The 16,400-nt window shown below is 31.3% G+C and overlaps 1 protein-coding gene across 1 annotated transcript; it reads right to left on the bottom strand.

Annotated features, from left to right (window-relative positions):
• On the bottom strand, positions 1 to 5,437 carry LOC134712442 (uncharacterized). Its single transcript, XM_063573978.1, has 3 exons — positions 5,304 to 5,437; positions 1,977 to 2,118; positions 1 to 1,115 (listed from the first exon to the last, which is right to left on the bottom strand). Exons 2-3 carry the CDS (start codon positions 2,110 to 2,112, stop codon positions 874 to 876), a joined length of 378 nt encoding a protein of 125 aa, XP_063430048.1. The 5' UTR covers positions 2,113 to 2,118; positions 5,304 to 5,437; the 3' UTR covers positions 1 to 873.
• Between the last annotated feature and the right edge of the window lie 10,963 nt (positions 5,438 to 16,400).

Genomic DNA, 16,400 nt, shown 5'->3' with positions numbered 1-16,400 from the left:
TCAACTGTAGACCCCAGTTCAGAACTTTGGAAAGAACGTTCATATATTTAAAGATGGAGATAATTCTTGATTTAGGAAAAGATTTTCACAACAGATACAATTCAATTGAAACATTTTAAAGCAACAAAGGACGAAGTTGTGGGTTTCTTATGAGAAGTTGCTTCGCTAAAAAAATGTTTTCAGCATAGATGGTTAAATAAATAAATTTAAGCGATTATAAGACACATGCTTTAACATGAAGTGATAATACACACATACATATTCATTAAATATTCAGCTGTCATGCATTCAGACTTTGAACAATCTAAATCATTTAGATGCTAATAAACTCTCATGCTGAAATATACCCCCAATAGAATCATTGTATGGTAAAAAAAAATCGTTATTTTTTTATGTAATTAAGTAAGAAATATAGTTCACCTTTATTTAAGCAAGTGAAGTTTCCATTTTTTTGTTGGATTATGAAATTTGTATTTTGAAAAAAAAGACAAAAGGATAACTTTAAATTTTCTTTAACAGTAGATTCTATGAATATTTACGAGATTCCGGAATTACGAATGTTAAACATGACCAAGCGTAACCTTGTGATAGAACCACAAAGATATTCCATTCATAAGATATTTTTTGAATTAACACTCTCATACAGTTACATCATACCATCAAATGTTATACTTGACAAAGAATACACATCTTTCATTCTGATAAATACAGTTATCCAAGGCCACAAGTCATACACATACACAGTATGAACACAATATCATAAAGTCCCGTTTGTACTGTCTTATTGTCTTTTAACCAATACCATAAAAAAAAATGACGGATGATCCATCGGTATATGTATCGATCCATCGGTTCATGTATCGATCCATTGGATTATGTATCGGGAGAATCAATTATATCTGTGTTGTCGCCAGCGGAATTTCCAAGAATACGCTCACAATATGACGGCCAGTGTCCATTCGCCTTTAAGTGTTGACATCTTAGGACTAGAAGAGTTTTTCTATTTACATAGTTCCGTCTGGTTCTGACATTAGAATTGCCGTTGTTTTCTGAATGGCGCCTGCTACGCTTCACTTTATTTCTGATATGTTTTATTTCCCGTAAAACTTCAAAGGCTAAAATACAAACAAAACAATATAAAATAAATTCAAACAATATACCAAACGTATAGCTACTTAGTTTAAACGCTTTGCATCACACATTAGCTTATCATAATACTATAAGTTTCTCTTGCTGTAGGCAGATAAGACAAGTTAGTTTTCGTTTAGTGCTGAAGTATAAATCAGGCCGTTTGTTTTCTCTATTGAATTAGTCCCTATTTTTCATCATATTGCCTTTTATTGTTTATAATCCGGTGTTCGTTTTGCTTTTTGTTGAATGACATACTTTGTCCTATAATTGTTCACATGTTTGCCATTGTCTATAATTGACACTGGCCCGATATTTATTTTATTGGTAATCATACCACATCTCCATGTGTTATAACGTTGGAGCCTCAAGTTCCCTGAATGAAATTCAAACATTTTGCAACAACAAGGCGAAAGCCTGATACAACTGTCACATATCTATTGCACATTAACCTACATCTCAAGTGATATTCTGCATTCAAATATATCGTTATTGTTGCATATTCTGGAGAATTTTCAGAGGCATTTACCCAGGACTGGCATTGCAATGTGAAATAATGGTGAAATTACCGAGTTGATAACAAGTTTGCGTTGAAATGTACATAGCGAATATTTATACAAACATGATACATTTACATTAAAAAAAATCCTGATAAACGGTATTAAAATAGTACTTTACTCTTTTCTGTTAAATTTTCTATCTGCACAGAAGTTGAGCCGATAGTCTAAAAATCATATGTGTTGTTGCAGATAGTCTAAAAAGGCAACATGTAGTGGTTTCTTATTTTCCTCGAAGCGAACGATATTATGTAATAAAAATCTTCGCTTAAAAAATTATAAAATACATACCATCATCTATTTCTGTTTCCAATGCTGTCTCTAGCTTTTCCAAGTCTCGGTTCGAAATAATGGACCTTGCTTTCACCACAGTTTGAGTAATGACAACCAACAAATACAAACATAATATGTTTCTATACACATCCATCGTATGCTGAAAAAAAAGTACAAATGGCGTAAATGAAAGTAGCAGTCCTTTTGGTTAAAAAAGATAAAATTTCAATTGAAATGTCACCTTTGAAGTACTGACTCATAAACAAATAATTTTTTTTAATGAAACGTCATAGATATTAAAGTGCTATGTCCTTCCATGTTTATAATTAAATATTTTCAACTAATAATAAACAATTATAGTAAAAATAACAGTTAACCTATATTAAAGGGCACTTAACTGGATTTATTCAATAGTAGTATATTTACAGAAATTTTGTTTTAAAGTGTTTACTTGAAAACTTAAGTATAACAAAAGTGCAGAAAAGGCAGGAGCCTTAGACTTTGGATTTAATTCATTTGATGGTCGACTTCTACTTTGAGCTTCAAACAATATAATGTTCAAACTATTTCTAAAGTTATGAACACATTATAAATGATAGTAAGAACATTGTGTTAGATGCAAATATTTTTTTTTTATAAAAGATTCCCTTCACATCAAAGTTTACATATAAAACATGTTAATTTTCCAATAGTCTTCAACAGCAATAGGTAGCGCCGAATAACATGTAAAGGCTAATAAGCTGTTCAAACATTCAAATTCAAGTATTTGATAAGTTTCTGAAAGGACCCTTTGACACTGTGGGTGAAACAAGTACAGGAAAACAAATATGGATAATCAAAAAGTACTAAAGTTGTAAGAGGTGCATTTTCCTCGAATGATCTGGCTACACACCTACAGGAAAATAACACTCAGTCATGCAATAATACAGGACGATGATCGGTAGATGACTGCGCTCTATTTTGGAACAAACGTCAAACTCAATGGTTTGTCTTAATGATAATAGTATTATCCTTCCTAAATGTTTAATAAAGTGTTAAATAAATTAAGTGTCAGCTGCGTAAAGTCAATGATCATTGCAAAGATCAACTTTAATGAAAATTGGTGGATTTATATCTAATGATATTGTTAGATTGTGTACATAATAACGATAATGCAACGCTTTTATGAGGGAAATGGAAAAAATGATGACATTGCTTTTTCCGTCTGTTAGAAGTAAGACTTTTCAGCTTTCATACAGAATGGAGTGATGTAATCCTATGTAATATCTTCTAGAAGACTGCATGTTTATTAATATGGTTTACAAGTGACATACATTTATAACATTTTTTACTTTTAAAAAAAAAATATGTATATTTGTATAAGCTTTAAAACCGGACGAAATGCGAGGGTTTATATGAGCTTTTTTTTCCTGTTTCGTAGCTAGAACAAAAACATTTTATATTTCCGAAAATGCATATATATATATATATATTATCTTGTTATTAAATTTACACCCGGTGTAATTGTAAGCATCCAAATATTTGTTTGATTTTTCAACGTATAAACGCGGACCGCAAAGAGAACCCCAAAATGAACTGTTATCTTAATGAAAAATTCCCATTACCGTTTGCTCAACATGGAAGCGGAGTATCAAGATATTTTATTTGAACACTTTCAACTGACAGAGCATTTGCATATTAGACAAATTATTTGTGTACGTGATATTTGTACATAGGTTCGCTGATTGCAGGTTAAAGTAAATTAGTATGTTAAGTTGATACAAGTAAGGTTATATACGCATAACATTAGGAATATGAATATTGCATTTCCCGAAGGACTTGAATAAAAGCGCAAATCAATTCCCAAATGATTCTAAGTTATCATGAAATTAGTATAATAACTTATTACTATGAGTTTAAAAGTTGCTTTCATAAATAATTTGATAATCGCATTTACGCGTGACTACAGAAGTTTTCATCTTATATCAACGCCGTATACAAATCTTTTGTGCTGACTTGCTTTAATATCTTTATATTGGACCATATTTTCCCCCTAACAAGTGCTTAAACTCATAAGATTTAAATTTCTATTATATTTTTGTATATTCATATAAACATATTATATATTAATGTTTTATACAAAGCAATTAAAACTTTTAATTTAGAACTATTTGATTTATACAAAAAGAAGAAATGATCGTCTATACAATTTTAAACATAACTGCGAATATGGGTTAACGATTTTTTATATGAATATTGAAATCATCAATAATGTTTGTATGCTATGTACTGAATTAACAAAAGTTGAACATAAACGACTCTTAAAAGTTGTTCTAGAGAATTCATTTATATGCCATTATAATCAGAACCTTTACATTTAGGTAGTCGAGCACGTACTACATGTATTAGATATTTTATAACATGTTATCGTTCTGAATTCAATAACCTACGCACGCCTTCAGAGTTTAATTTATCAAAGGTATTGTAGAACAATTTTAAGGAAAGCAACCAGTTTATATTTTTCTTAAATATGACTTGCATGTCGATTTTTAAAGGAAGAATTGTAAAATTTTCTGTTTTTTTTTTTAGATGAGACTATTGCGCAATTACATATCGAATCGATAATTCTGTGATAAAAACTGAGGTGCGTGCAATTTTGGACACTCCCAGCGCAGTAGTTAGTTTAATAGTTTATTTCAAACTAAAAGCAATACAGCTTAAAGGTACTGGTTCATCTATATGTGTTACTGAGTTTAGTGAGCGATCATTTTTTTTTTAAACTAGTACACATTTTATTGAAGGACCAGCTGAAGTATTGAAAACCAATTGGGGACCTTGGGCTGTTTTCTGCTCTATGATCGATTATTATCTCTTTGACACGTTCCCCATTTCCATTCAATATGCAAAACGGCTTTTTATTAATTAACATTCTCTTATTTCAACAACCTTTTTTTCCATATAAGTTAGTTTTTAGATAAGGAAATGTGACAAGATTGCCAATGAGTCAACTATCCAGCAAATCCAAATCACGTGGATGTAAGCAACTTAGAAAAAGAAAAAAGAAAAGCAAACCCCACCCGAAGAATATAAGAAATAAAAAAAATAAGAAAATATGAAAATCTTACAGAGAATATCAAGTATCATCTAAACCTGGAAACTCGCGGTTGTGCTTGCATGAGTTAGATATAGATTGTCAAAAATTGCAAAATTCTAGTTCATATTAAAAAAAAAATATATTTAAAGTTTAGTTCAACGTTTGTATAATCAAATTCGAGTAAAGATATAAATGAATAAAACTGGCTTTCAGTATGCTTTACAAAATTATTTTCTTATGTTATAATTTCAAATTAGATAAAATATACTTACTTTTTATTGAAATACAGTTTGGCAACCATACAGTAACACAGTTTTGATGAAATGTAACACAGCACGAACAGCTGATCGTATATGATATATTCGTATAAATCTCAAGTGACCTTAACATACTATATCATTCATTGGTCCCCTTAGAATATCCTTGACTAGTCATCAATGATTGGGCGACATTTTATTCATGATGGTAAATCATTTGATAAATATGCTATTATCATTGATAGGATCAATAACGTAGAATCATTTCAAAATAATTGTCTGAAACGACTTTTTGATAAGTTGACAATTTTGATAGTATTGTTTAATAATTTGCAAGTTTGATTTGTAAGAAAGATTTGAACATCTGTATGGCTAATTTATTATATTAGAACAACACGTTGTACGTTGACACTACGAAATAATAATTAAACTTTATAAGACAAATATTTTTTAAAAAGAAATACCTTTCGTACTTATAAAGATTTTATAAAATTTTGTCAAATCATTTGGAAAGTCTAAATAGATTGACTCTCAAGTGAGTTTCTATTTTTTAGAACTGATTTTTTGTGGATGGAAAATCGTTTTCTTGTCATTTGACCTTTATAAACTTCGGTTTTGTTTCGGTTTGAAAAATGACGTGCATTTATTTGTATTTTTATGACAATTTGAAAGATGAAGGCTACCATTAAAAGAATGATTGCTTTGTTTTTTTACTATATATGCATGTGTCCCATTTTCCAAAACATACAGTGTATACACCGTGTTGAAGGCCGTACTTTAACCTATAATGGTTTACTTTTTTTAAATTGTTGTTTGGATGGAAAGTTGTCTCATTGGCACTCACACTACATCTTCCTATATCTATATACAGTCTTTTATTTTATAATTGAATTCTAATATATTAAATCCACCCTTTTTTTAAATAAATGACCGAAAGAATCGTTAATGTCACAAGGATATTTGTGTTATCGATTGTTTAATGAACAAGAGCATGTTTTATGATAATAGGAACATCGTGATTGGTCGTGGCAACTATATTGTTTTTGGAGACTCAAAGGACGTCATTTGTCGTTGTATCAATGACAGGAAATACTGATATGTAGGAATACTATTATGGGTGGCAAAAAGAGTTGATTGGTCGTGGTATCTGTTTTTGGTCGACAAGATTTTCGTGATTGGTCGTGACAGACTTTAATAGTCGACAAGAAATATATGTGATTGGTCGTGTTATTGTTTATGGGTGACATGATTGGCGTTTTGGAGACAACACACAAGTGATTAGTCGATGTAATTTCAAGAATGTCAAGGTGTTTGGTCGTGGATATTGTTTATGGATTCCAGGAAAGACGTAAATGGTCGTGTTAATTGGAAACGGAAGACAGGAAGGATGGTACATGTATTGGTGGTCGCATTGGTTTCATTGCTCATAAAGACCCGTTTTCTATTAAGAATTTAGATAAACGTAGATACCTTTTTTGCTCCTTATCTAAGCAAGAACTAACCAGACAATACATGTTTTATTCCATGTAATGAAAGCTTTAATGTGGCACCAGAACAAACTTGATATGTATATAAAGCGAGTGTATTTTAACCGTACTTGAAACGGTATCTGATTTGAAGGTGGACGACCTTCAACTGTTTACAAATCTGATTTCCATTTAAGAACATTTAAGAATAATAATATATTTTTTATTTTTATTTTTCATTTTCAGGAATCTACAAAACAACGGCTTCCAAACGATTGACAACGAATCCGTCAAATATGAAAACAACACGTTATAAATTGAATGCTTCCGAAGAGGTTTTCTTCAGAAACGCTCCTAGCTGAATATGTGAGATAACCAAAAAAGCTGTAGACCTATAAATGATAAAACCAATAAGGACCTAAAAATAGTCAAATCTATCAGACAAACTTTGGCTGTGGTAGTTAAAATCTAAGTTTTTAACAAACAATTTCAAACTTTTATAAACAGACAATTTTAGAAAGGTTTGTTATAAATCATGTCAGTACCGAAGTACTGACTACTGGTAAATTGCACCACAGATATATAGATATGACAGAATTACTTTTACGACAATTTGTACAATTTGCATCGTTATCAGATTTCACGTAACCAATTGGCACATTAATAAAATGACAGGTTCGTTTGATGAACGATATTATTTAGACCGATTTAATACCGCGTTTAAAGTGGAGTTGCATCATGCATATAATTTGGTATTTCAATTCACTGACCTAGCATTGCTACATGAATTATGTTAAAATAGTCCTAAAGCATTCAGTTGCAAATAAAGTTGCATGTTGTCAAATATTCGTACGGTTCAATTTCTGATAAATTAGGTATAAGGTATTCACGTTTTATAAAAATAAGAAAAACAAAAATAACAAGCCCTGTTTAAAGACTTTTGATATAAATGGCGGTTTCTTATACAGTTAACGATTCAAAAATCCCAGTATAAATGATAAAAACATTGCTTGGTCGATAGTTCATTCGGTTGTATATGACCAGAACCTAGATGGAAACCTCATGCTACGACAATCGTGATATTTGTATATTCTAACAGAAAAATAAGAAAGCTCATACATATGTAAATAAAGACAACAGTAGTACCCCGGTGTTAAAAAATCATAAAACAATTGAGAAAACAAATTCGGGTTACAAACTTAAACCGAGGGAAACACATCAACTATAAGAGGAATACAAAGTTATAACAGGGACATTGAAGTGCAACAGAAACAAACGCACACATACATAGAAACGAACTATTTGATAACAACTGCCATATTCCTGGATTGGTACAGGACTTTTTAAGAAAATATTTTGGTTGAACCTAGTTTAATGGCTAGTCAAACCTCCCTCTCCATGGTAATGTTAAAAGATATTACTAAACTGACAATACTTAGTGACAGAAACACAGCACAAACACATGCAAGAACATTAATCACAGAGAAACACACAAACAAATAATAATATAGTCGACATGCAAACTGCAGAACAAGAACGAACATATTCCAGCAACTAAGATGTAATCTCGAACTTAGTACAATTATTTTCACAATACTTTTTCAAATCAGATTTCAGAATCAAAACAGCAGAATACAATTTGTTAACACAGAAAAATGTATAGGCACCATAAAAGAACAATTCAATTTTCCCGATGTACACAACATGAAAAGGTAGCTGAGACAAAAAAAAACTTTGAAAATCGGATTGAATTAAAGTTTCTCAATATTTGGTGTTGGTCCTTTTGAAACTCGTATTAATCTCGAATAGTTAAAACACTTCAAAACATGTACTAAGAAAAACATTTTAGGGTTATAATAGGTGATGTTTATAGAAAAAACAAAATTTTTGTTGGTCCCTTTTATACCCCTTTTTCAGAAGGTCTCACGGTTCCTATTCGCAATACAACTTGGCTTCATTGTCGTAGTTATCACAAAACTAAGCATGCATAACAAGCGGCACCTACTTTCAGGACAAACGTCAGCGATAAAAATCGTTATAATAGCTTTTAATACACGGAAGTGAATACAATTGTTTTAGATGTATTTAAAAGTATTTACATCATCAGGTTCTTTACTTTATAAGTATTTATTTCAAGGTCAAGTATGACAAGTTTTACTCAATGTACTACAAGGACGCAATTTCACCTTCAATAGCGCCATTATTTGTCCACCCATTCACTTGAACAAAGTTCATTGAGAAAATCAAAATTCTTTCTTCCCTACCTTCTCTAGTGAAAAGATTACAATCTTTAAGTTACTCACATTTCAATCAATAGTTATTCTTTTTATATGAAAGCAATATATAGTGACTTACATTTAATTGTAAAAAAAAACCCCTGATTATTTGATAATGATAAAATGTTTCAACTTTAATTGAATGACGTAGATGCTCTTGTAATTACCAAAAGAGAATTTGCGCAGTATTCCTATATAAATATCATCAACAACCAAGATAACATTTATAATCACAATTTATCAACTTTGTACTTTATTCGGCCTTTTTTTTACCTTTTTTTGTATTCGAGCGTCACTGATGAGTCTTTTGTAGACGAAACGCGCGTCTGGAGTAAACACCAAATTTAATCCTGGTATCTATGATGAGATATTTACAACCACTGGGTCGATGCCACTGCTGGTGGAGTTTTAATTTCACGAGGGTATCATCAGATAGTAGTCAGCACTTCTGTGCTGGCATGAATTATCATTGATATGGTCATATTTATAAATTAACTGTTTACAAATTTTTTGAATTTGTGAAATACTATGGCTTTTCTACCTCAGGAATAGATTACCTCAGTTGAATTTGGCAAAACGTTTAGGAATGGTGGCCCTTAATGCTCTTCAACTTCGTATTTTATTTGGTCTTTTAAATTTGTTTTTATTCGAGCGTCTCTGATGAGTCTTTTGTAGACGAAACGCGCGTCTGGCGTAAAAGAAAAATGAATCCTGATTCCCTATGATGAGTTTATTTAGATATAAATACGTTAATACTCATACAACTGTTTGATATTTTCCCAATTGTATGACGTTTTTTTCGTCAGTTAACATTCCATATTTTGCTATATTCGTTTACCTATATGCATATTGGCCGTAAAACTCTCCGGCATTTTCAGGTTAAAGAGTAATAAATAAGATTTTAAATGTAAAGTGTTAAAAGAAAGGTCTTTCCTTTTACTTTTGTAGAATTTACTCTGATAGATTAAGAGTGCAATACAACCCTTAAAATAGGGCAATATATATTTTTTTTAATTTAGGACGAGACCTGTTATCGCTAGTAAAACGATGTCATTGCAATTGACCCCATAATTCCAAATAGTTATCAAAAGTATCAGGATTATAATTTAATACGTTAGACGCGCGTTTCGTCTACACAAGATTCATCAGTGACGATCAGATCAAAATAGTTGTAAAGCCAAACAAGTACAAAGTTGAAGAGCATTGAGGACCCAAAATCCAAAAGTTGTGCCAAATACGGCTACGGTAATCTATTCCTGGGATAAGAAAATCCTTAGTTTTTAGAAAAGTTCAAAGTTTTGTAACAGAGATATAGCTAATAAAGTTTATAGAAACCGTAAATGGTGGTAACGCCTAAAAAGAAATGGTCGAATTCTTCGGTCAAATTATAACAAAGTTGTCACTTGTAGACCCACCATTTTCCACTATATATATTCACTATTCAAGACTTCCGTTACTATCACGGATTTTGAGATTATACCCTTACAAGGTGTAATGTCAAAGGTCAAAGCTAACCTTAAAATTTTACCCCGAGATTAATAACTGAATTTTAGGACTAAGGTTAAACTGATTAACCTTTTCAAAATTTCTAAACATCAGTTAAGTAACTTACTTACTTAAAGGATTGCTGATATCTGATGAGGTCTACAACGCATCAATGAATCACTGGTATCTTTCATCTCTGAGATTCGCCTTTCACAATGTATCACTGGTATCTTTCATCTCTGAGATTCGCCAATCACAATGAATCACTGGTATCTAGTGGAATCACAACCGATCATCGTAGTATCAATTCAGAACGTATCACTTCAAGTCTTGAAGCTAGTGAGATCCACAACGCATCACTTGCATCTAGTGAGATTCCAACTCATCACTTGCGTCTAGTGAGATCCACAACGCATCACTTGCGTCTAGTGGGATCCATAACGCATCACTTGCATCTAATGAGATCCACAATACATCACTTGCATCTTGTAAGATCCATAACGCATCACTTTAGTATATAATGCGATTCGCAACGCATCTCTATAGTATCTAATGATATCAGCAACGCATTTATGTAGTATCTCATGAGATCCGCAACGCATAACTATATTATCTCATTGGATTCACAACATATCCCTATATTATCTGTGATACACAACGCATAACTATATTATATTAATGGATTCACAACATATCCCAATATTATCTGTGATCCACAAAGCATCACTTTATTAACTTATGAGATCCACAGAAAATCCCTTTAGTATCTAATGAGACCGATAACAGATAACTGTATATTATATAAAAAAATATACAGCGCATCACTTTTTTTGTATCTAAAAGATTCACAACGCGTTATTTTTTTTATCTAATAAGATACACAAGATCAAACAACGCATCATTAAATTATCTAACGCGATTCACAATGCAGCACTGGTATATAATGAAATTCTCAAAGCATCACATTAGTATAGAATTAGATTTTCAACTCATCACTGGTTTTTAGCTAGATCCACAACGCAACATTACGGAATCTAATAAGATTCACAACGAATCACTATAGTATCTAATGAAATACAGAATTAACGCATCACTATAATATCTAATGAGTTCCACAATTCATTGTTATATTCGATAGTGTGATCCATACAGCGTATCACTATATTGTATGATGAGATACACAACAAATCACTATAGTATCTTATGACATTCACAAAGCATCACTGGTATCTAATGAGATCTGCAACGCATCACCTTTTTATCTAATGCGATCCATAATGCATCAATATATCAACCCATTAGATCCACAGCGTATCACTTTATTTAATGATGCGATTCACAACACATCAATAGTATCTAACGAGATCTACAATGCATCACTATATTATCCAATGAGACCCAAAACGCATCACTATAGTATAAAATGAGATATACAACGCACCACCTTAGTATCTAATGATATCTTCACTACATCCCGATATTATCTAATGATGACTACACCACATCCTTATAGTATCTAATGATATATACACCACATTCCAATATTATTAATTAGATCCACAAAGCATCACTCTATTATCTAATGAAACCGACAACGCATTTCTATAGTATCTAATGGATCTACAACGCATTACTATAGTATCGAATACGATCCTCATTTAATTTAGTGCTATTTAATGAAATCCACGACAGTTTGAATTGTACGATTTATATATGTCTAAATCAAAATGTATTCGAAACAATCAACACCAAATAACAAATATGATATACAGCAACATTCGACTTCTTTCAAATTAACACTGAAGTACAGGTTCCTGGCATGGGTAAGGCACATACAGAACGTGTCAGATTAAGCATGTGTGTTTTGCGCACCTCCTATTAGGAACAGTGGTGTAACAACAAAACAGAAGAACTAACTATATAAATCTGAAGAAAACATACAATAAGAAAACAGTCACACGGGTAGTAAGGTCGTCATATCGAGGAGCGTTTAGTACAGTGATTTTGTCATAGTTTGGATAAGTTTGACATGACGGTGTTAAGTCTTTTTGATGACAATCAATGCAAAAATGTAAACATTGGGATATTTTGTAAACGGAACTTCTGATCATTAATTCGAACTGGTTGGTAACTTTGTATAAAGGAAATATGTTAGTAAATCACAATTTGTATCATATGGTTAATGATTTAACACAGAACAAAGCTTGCGTATGTCAAAATTTAAAACTTGCTAATTGGTTTATCGTGCATAAAAAAAAATATTTTCTTACAGTCTGTTACATCACATATATGTTCGTGATATAACACTGCGGTCAATAATTCTGAAAAATACCTACTTTTGCAATAAATTCAAAATAACTGAAATATCTGTGTCATGGTTTGGTTCATTCGTGTCATGGTTAAGTTCATGTTCGACATGGTTCAGTTATGTAATTCGTGTCGTGTATAATGAAGAGTTACTATCAAAATTAACAAAAATCGTTCCATTTGAAACACAAAAGGACATAAGAACGCGTATACAATGTAGTAATATGTTATAAGTAGATGCAATATGATTGCCAGTGATATAACTATCCATCTGGGATCAAATGACGTAGATCTTAGCAGCTATTTGTCATCAAGAGGCCTTCATCAATCAACAATGAGCAAAACCATATTTCTTAGCAAGATATAAAAGGCTGCGACAAAATTCAATGTATAGGAATTCCAATTAGGAAACCATCAGCCTAGTTTCTGTCCAAAATAAATAGCAATGAGACAACTATCCACAAAAGACCAAAATGACACAAACATTAACAACTACTATAGGTAACCGTAAGGCCTTCAACAATGAGCAAAGCCCATACCGCACAGTCAGCTATAAAAGGCCCCGATAAGACAATGTAAAACAATTCAAACGAGAAAATTTACGGTTTTATATATGTAAAAAATGAATGATGCATTTATACAGTATTTAATGAAAACGTTGCATTTATACAATATTACAAAGATTTTGTGATCTTTCATATTTTAAATTCGAACTTTGAAAGTACTTTTTATTGAAATTTCACCTATTATAGTTTTAAAACCAATAAGTTTTAAAACTGTTGTCCATGTCACGCGTAAATATTGGGTTTCGTAAATGGTTAAAGACTTATGATGTCCTCTTAATATCTTTTGGTTAGTTTTGTAGTTGGGTTACTGTATCATGGACCTATAACCCCACATCTCCTTTTCTTCATCTTAAACTGGTTCAAAATTTAAAATAAAGAAAAACCAACAAATGTATAGTTTTCTAGAAAAGAAAATGAAAAACAAAAATTGCTTTTTGACTGGTTGCCATTTTTGAGTAGCCCTTAGCTATTTGACTAGTGATGCTGCTCATGATATCCTCGGCAGAGTCAAACATGGACATATGGAGAAAAGATTAGGCTATATGTGAAACAGAAGCAACGTTTTGTCTTTTTTTTTTGTAAAATTATATCGAAAGCTAGTTTAAAAGAGCAGGGACTTTTAAATTTATATTGTAGAAAACTTACGAAAAGTAACATCACATTTTTAATTTACGCTTTGACGATTACACCCACTAAATTTGGTTAAACAGGCATTTTTTCTTCTCAGGCAGTTAATATATAGTGTAACTTCGTTCAATAACAGGCGATATCAGTCAAATTTTCAGTACTACAGTGGAACACATATATATTTATTTCGATCTAAACCATGACAATCTTGACCAAAACCATGACGAATTTCTCGACTCTTAACCGAACCATGTCAATCGCTTAACCAAACCATAGCAATTCCGATATCCTGCTTATTCTGCGTTAATTTCGAGAAACAACAATTTGAATATAGATCGTTTGACCTCCAATACAGATTCAAGCATCTTATTTGCTTTTTATCTGCTCGTGTGACTAGAACTGAGGCAATAGTTTGGGGAAGAAACATAAATTAACCATGTCAAACTTATCCAAATTATGACAAAATCACTGTACTAAACGTTCCTCGATATGATGACCTTACTACCCGTGAGTCATATAATGTAGTTGTGATATCACATTATATAAAGAAATGTAGCATGCTAAGTGGATATCACAAGATGACAAGTGCAAATCAAATAACGACAAGTCCAGGTCATATAATGATAATTCCAGTCATATAATGATAATTCCACATAATATAATGATAATTCCATAAAGTATAATGGCAAATAGCGCATATTATATAATGATAAGTGACATCATATAATTGTGATTACATATAATATAAGTGAACGTCACATATCATGTTTATTATTGAATGATTTGTAATTAAAATAGTTCGTTTATATATGTGTTGGTGTTTGTTTTCGTTGCACTTGGGTGTTCTCGTGGTCTCCGTTTGTTTTCTTCGTATAGTTCACATGTTCCTTCGGTTTAAGTTTGTAAATAAATGCAACAGTAGTATACCGCTGTTCAAAACTCATAAATCTATAGAAAAAAAAACTAAGGGAAACGCATTAAATATAAGAGAACAACGACACAACATTTCAAATGTGATACACACAGAAACGAACTAAGCATTAGACAAAATCCGATGAGAATAACAAATATAACATTAAAACTAAATACATGACAATCGATATATGACTTTTGAACAACGACAACCTTATTAAATATAGATCTCTGATTTCGTTAAACTGTATAACGAAATCAGATATCTATATTTTTAGATTGGAACAACGGTATAATGCTACTGTTGTCCTTATAATAATATTTCATTATCGAAATACGATGTTATATCATTATGTTAAATATCCTATCGCTGTGATTCTATGTGATAATGATATTGTTTTGTAGCTTAAAGTAGGCTATTTATATTGTGCAATAATGTAAGTATGAATAAATCATCTTATGTAAGATAATATAATTCTTGTAAACATTTTACATTGAAATAAAAATTCACATTTACCTTTCATTGTTTGAAACAATTATCCGAACAAAATATAATTAGGATAACATATACCATCCATGTTAGTTTAATATCAGTGAAATATCTATCCGAACAATTATTCTTATATTAATGTTTTAAATTATGAACTTTGGATGATGAAATACCATGCATTGGTTGGGTGGACAGTGTATGCTAAAGCTTATGAAGTAATGAATGGACTATTTACATTGAGTTTCGTTGTGCATATATAATTATCTAAAAAATAACTTTTCATTTACCAGCAAACAAAAATATTAAAAAAGATCAATATAAAAATAACGTTTAATAATAATAATAAACGTTATAATTCAAAATATAGTTTATATGAAAATTCGATTCAGTTGTTAAAGGTAAAAAATTACAAACAACACTTTGATGTCAAAGCCTAGTTAAATAATGTATCATAATTGTCTTTTGGAAGAGAAGCCAAAAACACCAAAAGAACAATGTTACATTCAAACTCACAAATCGAAAACAAACTGAAATTACCATTGCAAAAAAACAAAAAACGAAAACAGCGAAAAGACAAAAGGACATACAACTCAACAAAAAAAATATTTGAACCCAACAAAGTACGGGGAATCTCAAGTTATCTGGAAGGGCTAGCTGATCCTGCTACACATGTCACCTGTCTTGTTGTTCATGAAAGTACAAATCTGGTGACAAGTCTAGTTCTGTAGTTAATATTCGAGAAAATGGGGACAAGTATGTGGTTACGACAATTGAAACATTTCCATCGTCATCTTTGAAACAGATATTCCATAACGACCAACCAACTCATGATGGCGTCTGTAAATTTGCGAAGGAATGATTTCAACTTCATCACTTGTTTGTACGCAGCAACCCTATATCGAGGAAATCGTCAAAGGAAATGTGAGCTCTGGAATACCATTTTAGTTGGCAGATATGTATTACGTATATATATAGGGGCTGCT

The sequence above is a fragment of the Mytilus trossulus genome, chromosome 3 (assembly GCF_036588685.1).
Source record: "Mytilus trossulus isolate FHL-02 chromosome 3, PNRI_Mtr1.1.1.hap1, whole genome shotgun sequence".
Taxonomy (NCBI): Eukaryota; Metazoa; Mollusca; class Bivalvia; order Mytilida; family Mytilidae; genus Mytilus; species Mytilus trossulus.
The sequence above is the reverse complement of the archived record's forward strand: the minus strand, read 5'-3'. Positions and strand labels throughout refer to the sequence as shown.

Excerpts from the sequence above, each read along its gene's own strand:
- LOC134712442 (XM_063573978.1), bottom strand. The coding sequence starts at position 2,112 with ATGGATGTGTATAGAAACATATTATGTTTGTATTTGTTGGTTGTCATT. Across the intron at positions 1,116-1,976 it reads GGAAACAGAAATAGATGATG|CCTTTGAAGTTTTACGGGAA; the intron begins GTATGTATTTTA and ends TTTGTATTTTAG.